This window comes from Mesoplodon densirostris, chromosome 11 (genome assembly GCF_025265405.1).
Source record: "Mesoplodon densirostris isolate mMesDen1 chromosome 11, mMesDen1 primary haplotype, whole genome shotgun sequence".
NCBI classification, from domain to species: Eukaryota; Metazoa; Chordata; class Mammalia; order Artiodactyla; family Ziphiidae; genus Mesoplodon; species Mesoplodon densirostris.
The window spans coordinates 3,892,306-3,907,141 of NC_082671.1; the positions used below are offsets into that span (position 1 = coordinate 3,892,306).

The following is a 14,836-nucleotide window of genomic DNA, read 5'->3' on the forward strand; positions in this document are numbered from 1 at the left end:
TCTTGCCTGTTCTACCTAAATGTAACAAATCTCAAACCCACCCTCTCTTCTTTTTTCTCTTCTGAGCCTCCAAAAACCTCTATCATCACCTCTCACCTTCATTATTACTACAGGGCCTCCTACTATGATCTGAGCTCCTTTGGAGGAGGGACATGGTTCATCATCACTATTTACACAAAGCAGGTGTGCAAGACATATTTACTGACATACACTTTCTTCATAACCACTCTTATCCCATTCTAATCCGTTGTCCAAATACTGCAAAAAAAACAGTACTCTCAAAATGCAAATCAAATCCTGTCCATCTTTACTTAAGGTGCTTCGCTACTTATAAAATTTAAACTTCATACACGGCCTACAAGGTCCGGCATTACTAACCCACACGGGTGCCCGTGTGCTACCTCACTCACCACACTCTGGTCCTCGAACAACCTAAGGTAAGATTTTACGTACCTTAGGGATTCCCTCCGCTTTAAACACTGCTTCCTCTGCTTTGCTTTTTAAGACCTCATCTTCATGTCATACCCTCAGAAGGGACATCTCTGATGGCTCTCCCTAAATTTGCTGCCCACCATCTTTCCCTCCTCCACTATCTTTCACGTGCCCGGTTTATTTCCTTACAGCACTTACCATAATTTTTACTTACTTGTTCACTTAGTTTTATCATTATATTCTCCTCCATGAGACAATATGCTCCAGAGGGCAGGGAACATGTCTTTTCGTAACTGCATAACCAAAGTTTAGCAACAGAGTTCTACACTTAGAGAGCATTCCATAAATTTATATTGAATAAATGCAAGACATCAAGTATGTCTAAAGAAAATGAGCAAAATTAAACCTAGTATCTTGGAGGGATAGAGACTTGTCAAGACATATCAACTCTAATAATAATGGTCTATTATCGATATCACCATGGCTTTAAGATTTGGGTCAAATCTTTGGAATAGTCAACTTGCTAAACTGAATTCTAAATTAAATGATGGCTTTAGGATGTCAAACAATATGGAGAACACAATAACATCTGCACTGCAAATTTAGAGATGGTATATGAAAAAAAGCCCAGGGCCTCCCTGGTGGCGCAAGTGGTTGAGAGTCCGCCTGCCGATGCAGGGGATACGGGTTCGTGCCCCGGTCTGGGAGGATCCCATATGCCGCGGAGCGGCTGGGCCCGTGAGCCATGGCCGCTGAGCCTGCGCGTCCGGAGCCTGTGCTCCGCAACGGGGGAGGCCACAACAGTGAGAGGCCCGCATACCGCAAAAAAAAAAAAAAAAAAAAAAAAAAGCCCAAGATATCTATCCTGTATCATTACGTTTGGTGGTAAGATGTTTCTGAAATTCATAACTCACTTGTTTAAAGGAGATGGGAAGGTGAAGTGGGTGATTATAAGTGCTGAGGAAATATAGAGTCAATGATTATTTTTAATAAAATTTTAATTCTGAACTATTTACAGACATACAGAAAAGTTGCAAAAATAGTACAGAGTTCCCATACACTCCTCACCTAGCCTTCTGTAAAGAGCTTACATAACCACAGCACAGTGATCAAAACTAGGAAATTCACATTGGCACAATACCATTAACCAAACTAAAGATCTTATTCTAACTTCCTCAGTTTTTCCCTAATGTCCTTTATCTGTTCCAGGATTTAACCCAGGATCCCACATTTCATTTAGTTGACATTTCTTCTAAGTGTCCTCCAATCCATCTAAAACAGTGTTCAGTCTGTCTTTCCCTGTCTTTCAAATTCTTTGACATTTTAAAATATACTGCTCAGTTATTTTGTAAAAATCCCAGAATTTGGATTTGTCTGGTTTTTTCTCACGATGGAAATGAGGTTATGCATTTTGCAGACACACATCCGCATCTCTATACCTCCCTGTCTGCATATAAATTGAACACCAGGAGTTCTTACTAGTATTTCTGATTCCAGTCTAGCACCCCAGGTGCTTTTTCATTATTCTTTCTTGAATAATGAAAAAACTCAGCCTTCATTACCTAAAATATATTTCTTTATTATTACAACATTTATGCACAGTTCTTCTGTCTTTAGCTTCACAGTATTCAAGAAAATGGCTTCCAAAGCTCCTTAGGTCCATTCCCTTCTTCCCCACCCCTTTGAGGGCAGTTATGTTACTCATTTATAAAACTGGTTCATCTGTTAGGGTTTGTACTCCTTCTGGGGTTCCCCCAACCCCACACCTTGACTGGTTTTATCTAGTTTTTGGGAAGGGTAAAGAGAAGTGTCACTTTCTCCTCAAACCTACCACCCCCATCCCCTTCCCCTTCTTTCTACTAATCCCCTCCCAACCACTCCCTTAGATAACTGGTCTCTTTCATTTCTAGCTTATTGTTCCTGTTTTCTTCGGCAAAAAGGATCAGATATATGTGTGTTCTCTCATAATGAGCAGCATACTACAGAGAGTCTTTTGTGTACCCCTCACCCCGGCTTGACAAGATGTCCTGGAAATCACTCCACATCAGTTCGTTAGAGATCTCCCTCATTCCTTTTTGGAGCTGCCAGTCTCCAATGTGGATGCACCACAGTGGATTCAAGCACTCCCTTATCTATAAGCAATTATGTTGTCTGCAATACTTTGCAATTAGTACAATACTGCAAATAACCTTGTGTACATGACCTGTGAACAACGTGGGGCTTAATCAGAGTATAATTACAGTCAGCCCTCCGCATATGAGGTTCCTCTGCATCCATGGCTTCAAACCACAGACCATGTGGAACTGTAGTATTTACTACGGAAAACTGTCCGTGTATAAGTGGGTCCTCGAGTTCAAAACTGTGTTGTTCAAGGGTCAGCTGTATGTGTATCTTTATACTGTTGGAGATGTGTCTTCAGATACATCTAGACATTGGCGAGCTGGGGCAGTACCTGCCTATGTATATGAGAGTTACAACCCACATAAAAAAAAATCGCTCTGGGGACTTTACAAATTATTAAGAGCACAAAAGGGCTCCTAAAACCAAAAAGTCTGAGACTAATTAATGTAGATCATAGTAATAACTGTTCAAAACATGAAAGTACAAACAGGATGCAGTCGAGTGCCTTCACAACTAAGGCCATGCTAAACAGCAGCAGTGTTTACAGCCTGTGAGATCCCGCGATTCCCTCTATTCTCAGGGTAGCATTTTCATTTCATATGTAAGGTATCTGTTTAATCTCTTCAGGACACTTTTAATGTGTTGAGCCAAGAACAAAGTAAAAACTTATCTCGAAACTCACTTTATGCCAAAAAGAAATACTTTTATTTCCACCTGAAGTATTTTAAAAAATGGAAAATTAGAACAAAATGAAGATACCTTTTCAGAACACTTTCAAAATAAAACATGGAATTTTGAATTAAAGAAAAAACACACAGAAGAGCAAGGACAACGAATGTGCAAATGCTACGCACAACTGTCAAGGATAAGCCTCACACATGATGTTGAACAAAAGAAGCCACGGAAGAATAAATACGATCGCTCTATTTACGTAAAGCAAAAATATGTAAAACGAATCTATACTTTTTAAAAATATATACACAGGTTGTAAAGAAAAGCAAAGAACAATAAAAGTCACAATAATGAAGGAAGGGAAGAAATGATGATTGGGAAGGAATATATAAATGATTTCTGGGATGCCAGCAGTATCCCAGTTCCTTGAGACAATCACTTTACATGTATTATTCACACTGTGCATGTGAGTGTGTGTGTGTGCTTTATGTACTTTTTAAAATGTATATTATTCTTCAGAATAAAGAAAGTTAAATGAAAAAGTAATACCACCGCTTTGTGACAAACTGTAACCAGAAAGAGTGAGGTCACCAATGAACTAAACACCGTAACTGGCAGTCACTGAATAACGAAAGGCAAAAACGAACCTTCTAGTTTAAACCAAGCTTTACTCTTCACAAACAAAAGAAAATACACTGTGTGTTTATTAACATGATAAGCATAATTAATCTTTGGAAGCCAAGGTGGCATCTGATAAAGATTAAATATTCATTACTCATCAAAGTTCAAAACATTAGTTATAAAGCATTTCTTTTTAACATGATAAAAAATATTTTTTAATCCTCGAATTACTATTATGCCCATACTGGAAATACTACAATAATTCCTTCCCTTCACTTCACCTATTTCATGAAAACATCAGTAATGGACTCATATGTACATTCAGAAATTTAAAACAAAAACAAATTCAGATAATGAGAACTTTTAAAAATACAAATCCTCAAACAATTGCTTTTCTACTCCCCTACTCCCCCATGGATTCTACCATTAGCCATTTCTCCAAGAATCTCTAGTGTCTTTCAGTGGGGACTCATATTTAGAGATCACAATAGGGTCCTAGGGATACTCGCCACCACTGGGTTGTCATTTGCAATGACACAGTTAAGAAACAAGTAGCAGAGCTAGTGAGTAAAAGAGCTGAGATCAGATCCAAAGTGTCCTGCTTGTAGTCCAGTGCTCTTTTCACATATCTGAATGAATTGCATCCATGTGTATCTTGCATATGGCCATCAGCTATCATTTTTCATAACTTGAATATCTGTCACTTACTGAGACACCTAGGAAAAGTCACTCATCCACACTCTAAATTCATTTTGTCTATATGTAATATATAAACAAATAATCTGATTCACTTATCTGTCGGGTTATATAAAGAGGAAACAAGAGATGACCTATGAAAGCACTTTTGGTGTTACTGTAACACCTGACAGAAGATTAGAAGGGCACGCTTCGGTTTACAAAGACAGACTGGTAGCAGAAACCATTATCTGGCGGGGGTGTGGGGAATGAGACAGATGAAACGGGTAAGGCGCTGCCATAAACAAGGGCTTGTCTTATAAAACAAATAAATATTCTCTATAAGTAAAAACAATGTGATCCTAGTCCAGAAAGCAGGTTGAACTGAAAGCCTAGAAACAGCCTAATTATTAAACAATTTCATAAACCATAAAGATGTCAATTCAAACTTATGAGCAGTGAAATAATTTTCTATAAATACTCTAGTGTAATTGTTAGCAATGAAGAAAAAAATAAGACCCTCACAACACAAACTACCCTAAAATTATTTAAATTAAAAAGTAGGGGGCCTCCCTGGTGGCGCAGTGGTTGAGAGTCCGCCTGCCGATGCAGGGGATACGGGTTCGTGCCCCGGTCTGGGAGGATCCCATATGCCGCGGAGCGGCTGGGCCCGTGAGCCATGGCCGCTGGGCCTGCGCATCCGGAGCCTGTGCTCCGCAACGGGAGAGGCCACGGCAGTGAGGGGCCCGCGTACCGCAAAAAGAAAAAAAAAAAAAAAAAAAAGTAGGGGGCTTCCCTGGTGGTGCAGTGGTTGAGAGTCCGCCTGCCGATGCAGGGGACACGGGTTCGTGCCCTAGTCTGGGAAGATCCCACATGCCGCAGAGCGGCTGGGCCCGTGAGCCATGGCCACTGAGCCTGTGCGTCCGGAGCCCGTGCTCCGCAACGGAAGAGGCCACAATAGTGAGAGGCCCGCGTACCGCAAAAAAAAAAAAAAAAAAAGTAAAGGTTAAAAATGAAAGCCCAAAACAACTTAAAAATATTTATAGGTAAATGTTTATATGTTCTCAAAATGGGGATAAACTAAGCAAAAAATCTATAGGGAAAAAGCCACCATGGAAGACAGAGATAGATTTAATTACATTAATAAACAAATGAAAATATAAGATATGAAAAAATACTCTTCCTCACTGGTAATCAGAGAAATATAAATTAAAACAAAAATTAAATATTTTCCACCCACCAGATTGGCACTAAAAAATAAAAACGGAGGAAGAAAATTTATAGTATCAACTGTTATTGACAAGGGTGAGGGAAAACTGGTATGCTGCTTTTTCAAAAGTTGGTATATTTGAGGAAATTCATACTGTTTCTATACGGAGTATGTATTTTATAATCAAAGTTGTATAAAAGAGGAATGAAAAAGGGAATTAAAAAGTCGGATTTTCAGGTCAGAAATGAATTTGTTATAAAGCCTAAAAATGGTTTCTACATAACAGATAACTCCTCCAAATCTCTCCAGTAAAGATTTCTGTGGCTATGCAATGTGACATAAACACTATCACACCAATTAGAAACTATAATGAGAGAAAAACAACCTGGCAGTGGCTAGCAGTCCTGGCAGGAGTTTTAGAGATTTCCACCACATCTACGGCATTCTCTAAACTTAAACTTTCATTCAGACAGGCGAGAGATCCAGGGAGTCTCAGTTAAAGTCACAGCCGAGCCACTAAGAAAGCTGTGTGCATGTAGGTAATTCAGTTTCTCTGAGACTATTTCCTCATCTGTAAAATGTGCAAAACCCATCTGCCCCTCTGGACTAGTGAAGGTTAGAAACAGTGAATGACCAGGCCCTGGTTTCCAGCACTGGGCAAACAGCTGGCACTTACATGGTCACTGCTACTCTTGTTACTGAGTCTGGTTTAACTTAGTCTTGTGAATAATTAGGTCCAAACATCGATTATGTCTCCAGTGAAGTAAAAAAGTATGTTTTAATACATTCTGTATGACTGAAATACACTCTCTAAATTGAACTTTTTAAAAGTAAGGAAAGAAAGAGGAAGGGGGGAAAAGGTACGAAAGGTGGGGGGGAAAGGAAAGGAAGATGGAACGAAGAAGGAAGCCAGGCAAAAACCAAGACTGGCAATGCACTTTAATGAAGGAAAATGGCCAATCGTTACGCCGACCACCTGAAGCTCAACAGGCCCCACTCACCACACGGACACTGAACTTACCAAGGAGGCGGGATTCCCTTGAGGAGACAGACTTTCTCCTTTGCTGAGGTTTCCTCACAAAGCTGTGGAATAGAACTTGCCTTTTCTATTTAAAGCCATACCTTTACTGCTAAACAGTTGGTCTGAGAGGAAGGCAGCGGGCAGGGTTAGAAAGAGAGGAGAAGCAGGATGGAGAGTGAGCCACGTGCAAGCGGGGAGGGAACCTGCTGGCCCAGGGCCGGGCCCCCTGCCCACCTGCAGCTGCTGGGAGCTGTCACTGAGGGTGTCCTCCCTGCGGCGGGCCTCCTCCAGCATCTGCGCGCTTTTCTTCTTCTCCACCTGCTCCTTGTGCTTCAGGTTTGCTACCTTCTTATTCTGGTCTTTCACTTGCCTGTGGATAAGGGGAGAAAAATCAAGCTCTTCATATATACGCACAGGAAAGAATGTTTATTCACCGACTTACACCACTGACCTCCAAAAACACCTGAGAACCAGCAGGAGTTCCTGCTGCAAAACAATCCCCCCAACACTGCCAAGCTCCTTCCCATCAATGGCAGCAAGCTGTTAACCAGGATGTTCTGGGAGTACGTATTTAAGCGTGTACCTTAGGAAGCACAATGAAATCATAAAACAAAAAAAAGGCATGGGATAGTGTGAAATGGCAGAAAAAGGAAATAAAATTCAGAGATTTTTGCTGGAAATATGAAAACAGGCTCTTGACATCAATGCTATGAAACTGCAGAATGGCTATTTAAGAAAGGTTTGTAATACAACTCTAATTTTACTGTTATTAAATATTTGAAACTTTCAAAAAGCTATATATAACATATATGTATATAAAACAGTCACATAAAGATCCAGGGCCCCAGCTTAAGCAACAGATCATCCTATCTACTTCTGAAGCTCCCTATCCAACTCCACTGCCTCCACACTAAGATAAGAAAACTAGACCAAATGCTAGGTCACGGGTAAAGAAGACTAATTTCACCAGACTGGAATCATGATTACCAATCAAAAAATATGTTTAAGGCACTGCCCAGGAGAACATGGGCTCTGGAATGCAAGAGGATCTACATTTGTTTATGCTCTGACAGTCTGTGAAGCTCTTTACATTCTCCTTACTCATTAGGTAGACAAGTATTTGGTTAAACACCTCTCTCATGTACCAAGCATGAGAAATATCAATCCATGAATAAAAATAGTTCCTGCTCTCAAACACCTCCCAGGCATCCAAGCACATACAGGGTATACTAAGTGCTATAAGAAAGTGCCCAGAAAAGGGGTCAGGGGTGGTCGTGATGATCGGGAAAAGCTTCCTGGAAAACGATCTACCAACTTTCCTAAGGGATTAGTCCAAAGGTTACTAGGTGAGAGAACAGCAGGACTAAAGCCCTGATAAAAGGAGAACGTGTCCTGTTGGGAGAAGCCACATTCACTATGACTGCAGCTTAAAGCTGGAGCAGCAGAACAAAGGAAAAGGAAGCCAAAGGTAAATGAGAGCCACATAATTATATCATGCTGAGCAAGGAAGTTGCAGTTTATCCTAAGTGTGTAAGACTTTATGTATGGAGATGATATAATCAGATTTCCAAACTTTTGGAAACAAATCGAAGGGGATTCATGGAAACAAATCAAAGGGAGGATGCAACAATTAGAAAAGAATTCATTCAACTCTGCCTTAGAGTTGCATCAATAAACTGAACTAATAATGAGACCATACAAGCCACCATGGTCTATATTTAATTAACATCCTTTAAATCAGGTCATGACAGCCTGTGGTGAGGTCTCCTCTCAACACATTCTATAAAAGTTGCTTTATCTCCAAACTACATCATCACGGTTTGTCAGATAAAATACAGGACATCCAAATCCATATTTCAGATAAACGACAAATAATGTTTTAGTATAAGTATGTCCCAATATTTATGACATATTAATACAAAAAATTATTCAGTGTATATCTGAAATTCAATTTTAACTGGGCATCTCATATTTTTATTTGCTAAATCTGACAACCCTACAGAAACTCAAATCTTGACTAATTGTGAAATTAGTCTTTCCTCCCTTCTCTATTGAATTTGCCATCTTTAGCTCATCTACAGAATACCAGGTAGTTATCTACAACTGCTCTCTAGACAAGCAACATTTACCACTTCTCAACGCATAATGGCGTGAAATTCAATACTCTTCAGTGGAAGATCAGGTAGGTAGATCAGCACAAGTCTGTGTTCACACACGTATTTCTACCAATGAATCATCCAAAACAGTAACACTATTTTATTTTAGGAGAAGTTAGTTAACAGAGGTATGGCTACACTGTGTTTACGTGGCCTACTACAAAAAACTCCAGGCAATATTACTGCTTGAAAGGAAAATAAATTAGGAAATATACTCTTGAACAATAAAGGTATTTAAGAACGCCAAAAGAATGACAAATGGAAGAAAAAAATGCAATTAACAACAGATCATTCTCTCAGATGATAAACTCTTGCCCATATGTCGAACTCCTTGTAAATAGATCGCACAGGGTCAGAAATGCTCTTGGCCTATAGAGCCCTGAACGCTTTGGCTGAAAAGCAAGAAAATAACTAAGCCCTCACAATTCTACTAGACTTCTTTTTGTGAATGACATCTTATGAGGTTTTAGGGACTAGCATCAGTCAATAATGAAAAAAATTTTCTAAAATGTGCAGAGAAATGGTTGTATGACCTAGTTTGATTTTAGAAATCAATGTAGAACTCTTTCAACAAACTAGATGAAACAGACTATAACAACAGGAATGTACTTGAGCAAGTCATAAAGTATTTAAATTTTATTACATAACAATACAGGGACTCTGGTCTTAACACAGTTAGTAGGAAGCATCGCACAGATTCCAAACATTTGTCATGAAGACAGGTCTGCAAAGGCCACTGCTAAATAAAACATGGGTAATAATAATATTGCGCTTAATCTGTTTAGATCTATGAGTGAAAGAGACGACATTTATAGGCCTAACTTCCTGAATGTCTTGCCTTTAGCCAAAGGTGCTGCTATATAATAAAAAGCAAAGATGAATTATGGACTCAATCATGTCTTTTCATCTAAACATGGAATTCGTTCTTTGTATTCATTCTCTGGGGCTAATGTCACTGAACAGGAACTAAAGAGATGTGTGTTTAAGGATACAGAGTGTGAATCTTTAGTCATCGTCACTCTAAATAAAATCTCTGCTCTGTTCTGAAGGGAAAGGCCGACAGAGGAGGGCAGGGGAGGAAGAGCAGAAACAAATCCATTCAAAATGGAAAAGCTCAGTGGAGACATGAAAATACAACACTACAGGTAATTGTCACTATTAACACAAAACAGGCTAAAACAAACACTGAATGAATAAGTACCTTGCCCAAAGTCATACAATGAAGTAGTCTAAACATCCAATCCAATCTCAAACCATCAATAAATTATATTCTCTTGATGAGTTATTCAACTGGACTTGGCAAAACCGTAATTAAAATGATGAAATGCTTCTATATATATATAAAAAAAAAGCACTAAATTCCAATCTGGAATGACAAGAGGGTTTTTAATATATTACAGCCAAAATGATTCTTGCCACTGGAAAAACAAAACTTGTTATATTTTTTTTTACTTGAAAAATAAACTTATTTAGAAATAAGTATAGTTTAATGGCATTTACTGTTAACTAAAAATGAATCAGCTAAGAATATTATAATTAACCTAACTTGTAACTCAGAGAATTATGTCTACACCAATGACTTCCATGGACAAATTCTTCTGGAGCCTTTCATAAGGTTTTGTTTAGAGACATTTAGATCAAAATCTGTCATGCAAAAATCAAAATACAGAACAAAGTGATAAAACTTCCCAGTAAAACTATGAGAGCCCTTGAAGCTTAAGTTATGGAGGAAAGTCCTCCAAATACAAGGCAAAAGCCTTCATGATATTTTTCTCCTAAAGCTGAATTGTGATCAGACTTGGAATTACTTAAGTGGTACCCTAACTGTTTTACTACAATGTGGAGAAAATATTTAGAGTAGAAAATTGGAAAATCACTTTTAAAATGCAGTATTTGTGCTTGCTAGGTTTATTGCAAACACTGTAAGATTTCTTCCATAATGAATATGGTCTACTCAAAGTAGAGTTCCATAAAAATGTTTAAAAAACAAAACAAAACTGAGTCTTTGGTAGTAACAAGTCAGGTGACCAATAATGGAGATGAAAAAGGAATTTTTTAAAAGAACGTGAGAAACATCAAGAATTAAGAAACATGTAAAAGAAGAAAAGCAAAACAGGCCAAAACTCAACAAGGTGGTAAGAGAGCTAGCAGAAAACAATGTCACATAAACTATTAAAAAGCAGAGCTCCAAAAAGGAGAGAGAGAGTCAAAAATCGAACACCCCAGAGAGGCCGGTAGGCCCGAGACAGACAAGTCCACTAAATTTGGCAGAGTACCAGTGAAGCAATTTTAGCACAGCACTGAGAGAAGATTCCAAATTATATTGCTTTGGAAAATAAATGGGAAGTGTGAACGTGGAGGCATCAAGCATAAATGATTCTTTCAAAAACTGTGCAAATAAATAGAAAAGAAAAAGTAAAAGGTAAAAGTAAGATACTGTAGTGAACTGAAACCAACGAAAAGACACTGGAAGGATTGCTTCCATGTCTTTTTAAGGATGGGGAAAACCAGGATATGTTTTATGTCTGGGAGAGCCAGTGGGAAGAAAGGGAAGAGAAACAGGGAAATAAGGAGAAGGAGGATTCAATTTATGGAACAAGGTTTTGAAAACTGGTCAGAGGGAAGGAATGAACAGGAAGTTTAGCCTCGGAACAGAGCTGGGTCATTTGTCCCACTGACAAATGTAAGGTAAGGATGAGCGAAGAGAGACATTCTGAGACTGCTGATACGTAGAGAGAAGGAAGAGGATGGTTAAGAACCCCTTCATGAATTAGATTCATATAAGTAATTATGAAACAAAGGTTTATTTATTTTTTTAACATACACCCCAAACAAACTGCTTATTTTTAAAGAGTCAAATGTAAGAAGACTTTTTCAGAAATATCGTCAAGCACTGAGAAGAAATATCAGGGAGAGAGATTTGGAAAAGAGAACCTTTTTCCCAAAAAAAGCCTCAACTTCATCTTTCTACCTATAATAGAAGCTTCAGCACCTTAAAAATAGAGTCTGAAAGTGTCATTACAGAAGGGACACGGCTTCTTTTATCATCTTCTACACATAACATACACAGCTTTGCACTTTCTATTAATAGTGACAGGAGTCAAGAGCACACTGTAGTGTTTTAAAGACGCTGAAACGTATGGCACCGTACTACGGTATCCTGGACCAAACAGGAGTCCATGAAAAAAGCAAAAAGGAGTAATTGTAACAGCTCCGTTTACTGACGGCTCACCTGGTGCCAGACGCCGTTCCAAGTGCTATCTGCATTAACTCATTCAAAGTTTCAGATATTAGAGAACTACTCCAATTTTACAGATGGGAAAATTACAGATGAGAAATCTGCCTAAGAACACCTGAGCAATCTGGGACTCTAAATCCTAGGCTAGAGTGCATATCATATAAAAAGCCCTGAGGCTGAAATGAGAATATCTGGCTTCAAATCTAAGTACCACCACTAACTAGTTGGCTCACCCTAGATGTAGAAATCATGTTCCCTAATCTCAGATCCTCATCAGAATAACAATCTGTCCTGTGTAACCCACGTGCTGACAATATTTTCTGAACCCTATCAGAAATTCTCACACCTTAATTTACATTGCCATGGCTCATATGCAAAATAAATAACTTTTAAAATGCAGGTTTCTGATTGTTTTCTGCCAGCTTCCGTTACTAATTTACTTATTAATGAAGATAGATGCGTTAGAGTTACTTAATGGACTCTGTACTTGTGTTACTTGCCTAAAAAGTGGAAATTCACGAACCTCTCTACATACTTGCTGGGCAGATCAACTGAAATAAAACCTGTAAAGCTTCTCCCATAGAGCCTCTGACACATGAACAGCAGGACTGGTGGCTGTTTTTGTCACCACCAGTTCTACCATTCAGCAGCGTCACAAAACAAACCCCAAACTGAAAGGGTATGTGTAGGTTTGTGTACGTGAAATAATTCAAAGGTTCTTATAAAAATCCACAGACTGTGGCAATTTTCCCTCCCTCCTTCATGCTGCACTTTACCTACTAATATAACAGCCAGAATGTCTCTGGATGAAAATATAATAAAATTAAAGCAATATTTTTCACTTCCTCATTCCTCTAGTGGCTTCCTTTCATCCTCATTTCTTTCTCAGTCCAAACCTGGTCAGTCTGATTCTCGCTTTCTGACCACTCTCACTATCTTTTGAAGCACAGAACCATGAATCCACTCTTCCGATAAATCTAAGATTCGTGACATTTTCTGCACTCATAACTGAATTTCTAGACATCTCGTTCCTGGGATAAGTTCCATCATTTCAGTTGCTTATAGGAATTCAAGACAACGTTAGTATACAATGTTCTGTTACATATCTTTGTTTTAGGACAAGCATACTGACCTTGAGGTGAGACTGAAGGAAACAGCAAATCCAGGAAGAAAGTGTGAAAGAGAAAGTTAGAAAAAATTAGTGAGGCCAATTATCAGAAATAATATTATTCACAGACATAGACAAAATATAAAGCACAGGATTAGAGAAGGGAAAGGAGTCACACAGATTCTGCACTGGCAACAAAAATTAGTAATTTCAGATTTTCAACAAGTGTATTTTCATATTAGATTACACCACTGTACCTTAATGTAAGTTTCTAAAGGAACAAATTTTGTCTAAAATTTACCATTTCCTAGGGCAGGAAAAAAAGTAGTTTCTTAAACACAAAGGAAAAGAAAAGAAGGCTAGCTGCTCCCCTCCTCGTTTAAGTAGCTAACTGTGATCCTACAACGTCAGTCAGCTTAGTTCTACACACACCCATCTTAGAACTGACAACTCCTTTACCCACCCCAGTCCATTTCTTAGACCCAAGTTATCCAGGAGCAAAAGCAGAAAAACACTGACAGCTTCAGTTATTCTGTAGAATACAGAACTCTAATTCATTTGGAAATTTTTGAAATAATTTTCTCAAATGTGAAAGTAATGTTTTCCTATTACAGCCATTATTTCTCATTCCAAATCTATCAAATCCACCCCCAATGGTGCAATCTAAAAGCAATAATGAAGAATATATGGTTCTATAAACATCAATTCATTTCCAGTACTGCTCAGCAGAAAGAGATGCAAAGTAGCCATGCTTCATATTCCTACCCTAGCATGAAGCCCCTGAGGTTCATTATTGCTTTTCATAACAACAGGCAGTTTTCTCTTTTTAAAAATTAATCAATTTCATTGAAAGTAGTATCGATATTATCCTCCGAATACTTAAGACTTCTAACAGCCAGTGCCATCCAGCTTACCTTCAGCATCTAAATTTTACTTTAAGAATCTAAAACAAGAAGTTTATTTCCTGAATGCAAGCACCATTTCAACTTGCACTTTAATGTTTTCTAATATTTCAGTACTAAAACGAGAGTTTTTAAAAACTCATTGTCAGAATAATGAAAGGCAAGGATAACAAGATTTATGATCACCATTATATAAGATAAATAGATGAAAAACAGAGAAACAAAATGACAAACAAAACTCCTCACAACCACACAGCGAATACGTGGTGGATCCGTGAGAGGAATGTAGGTCTGCTGACACACCTCCTGGGCATACTTTCTATGTCCTATGATGCTTACAGATTCCTGAAGGGATCTACAAAAATCCATGGATCTTTGGCATTTGGAAAACAGTGTAGAATGCAGACAATGTTCAAAGTCAAAGAGAGGCCAATCATTTATCTAAATGACTATTCCCAATGATCTTTTTTATTTTTGTTGGTTATGACACATTACGTTAGAATAATTTTAGATCAACAATGACACTCACTGAAATCTCATATAGATGCAAAGCTTTATAAGAGACACGAGAAAATCCCTGAAAAAAGAAAAATTAAGCTTATTCCTGTCAAGAGTGAGCAACCTTAAGGATCTTTTTAACTATTTTACAGTTCAGGAGTCATACTTCACTTTGGCATCAA

At 38.3% G+C, this 14,836-nt stretch overlaps 1 protein-coding gene across 5 annotated transcripts in view; it reads right to left on the minus strand.

Annotated features, from left to right (window-relative positions):
• ERC1 (ELKS/RAB6-interacting/CAST family member 1) overlaps positions 1 to 14,836 on the minus strand; it is a 390,173-nt gene that overhangs the window by 213,427 nt on the left and 161,910 nt on the right. For all 5 annotated transcript variants that reach the window (XM_060111744.1, XM_060111746.1, XM_060111742.1 and 2 more), the window contains exon 13: positions 6,987 to 7,122. In XM_060111744.1, coding sequence (XP_059967727.1) covers positions 6,987 to 7,122 — 136 coding nt within the window. The remainder of the gene's footprint in view (positions 1 to 6,986; positions 7,123 to 14,836) is intronic.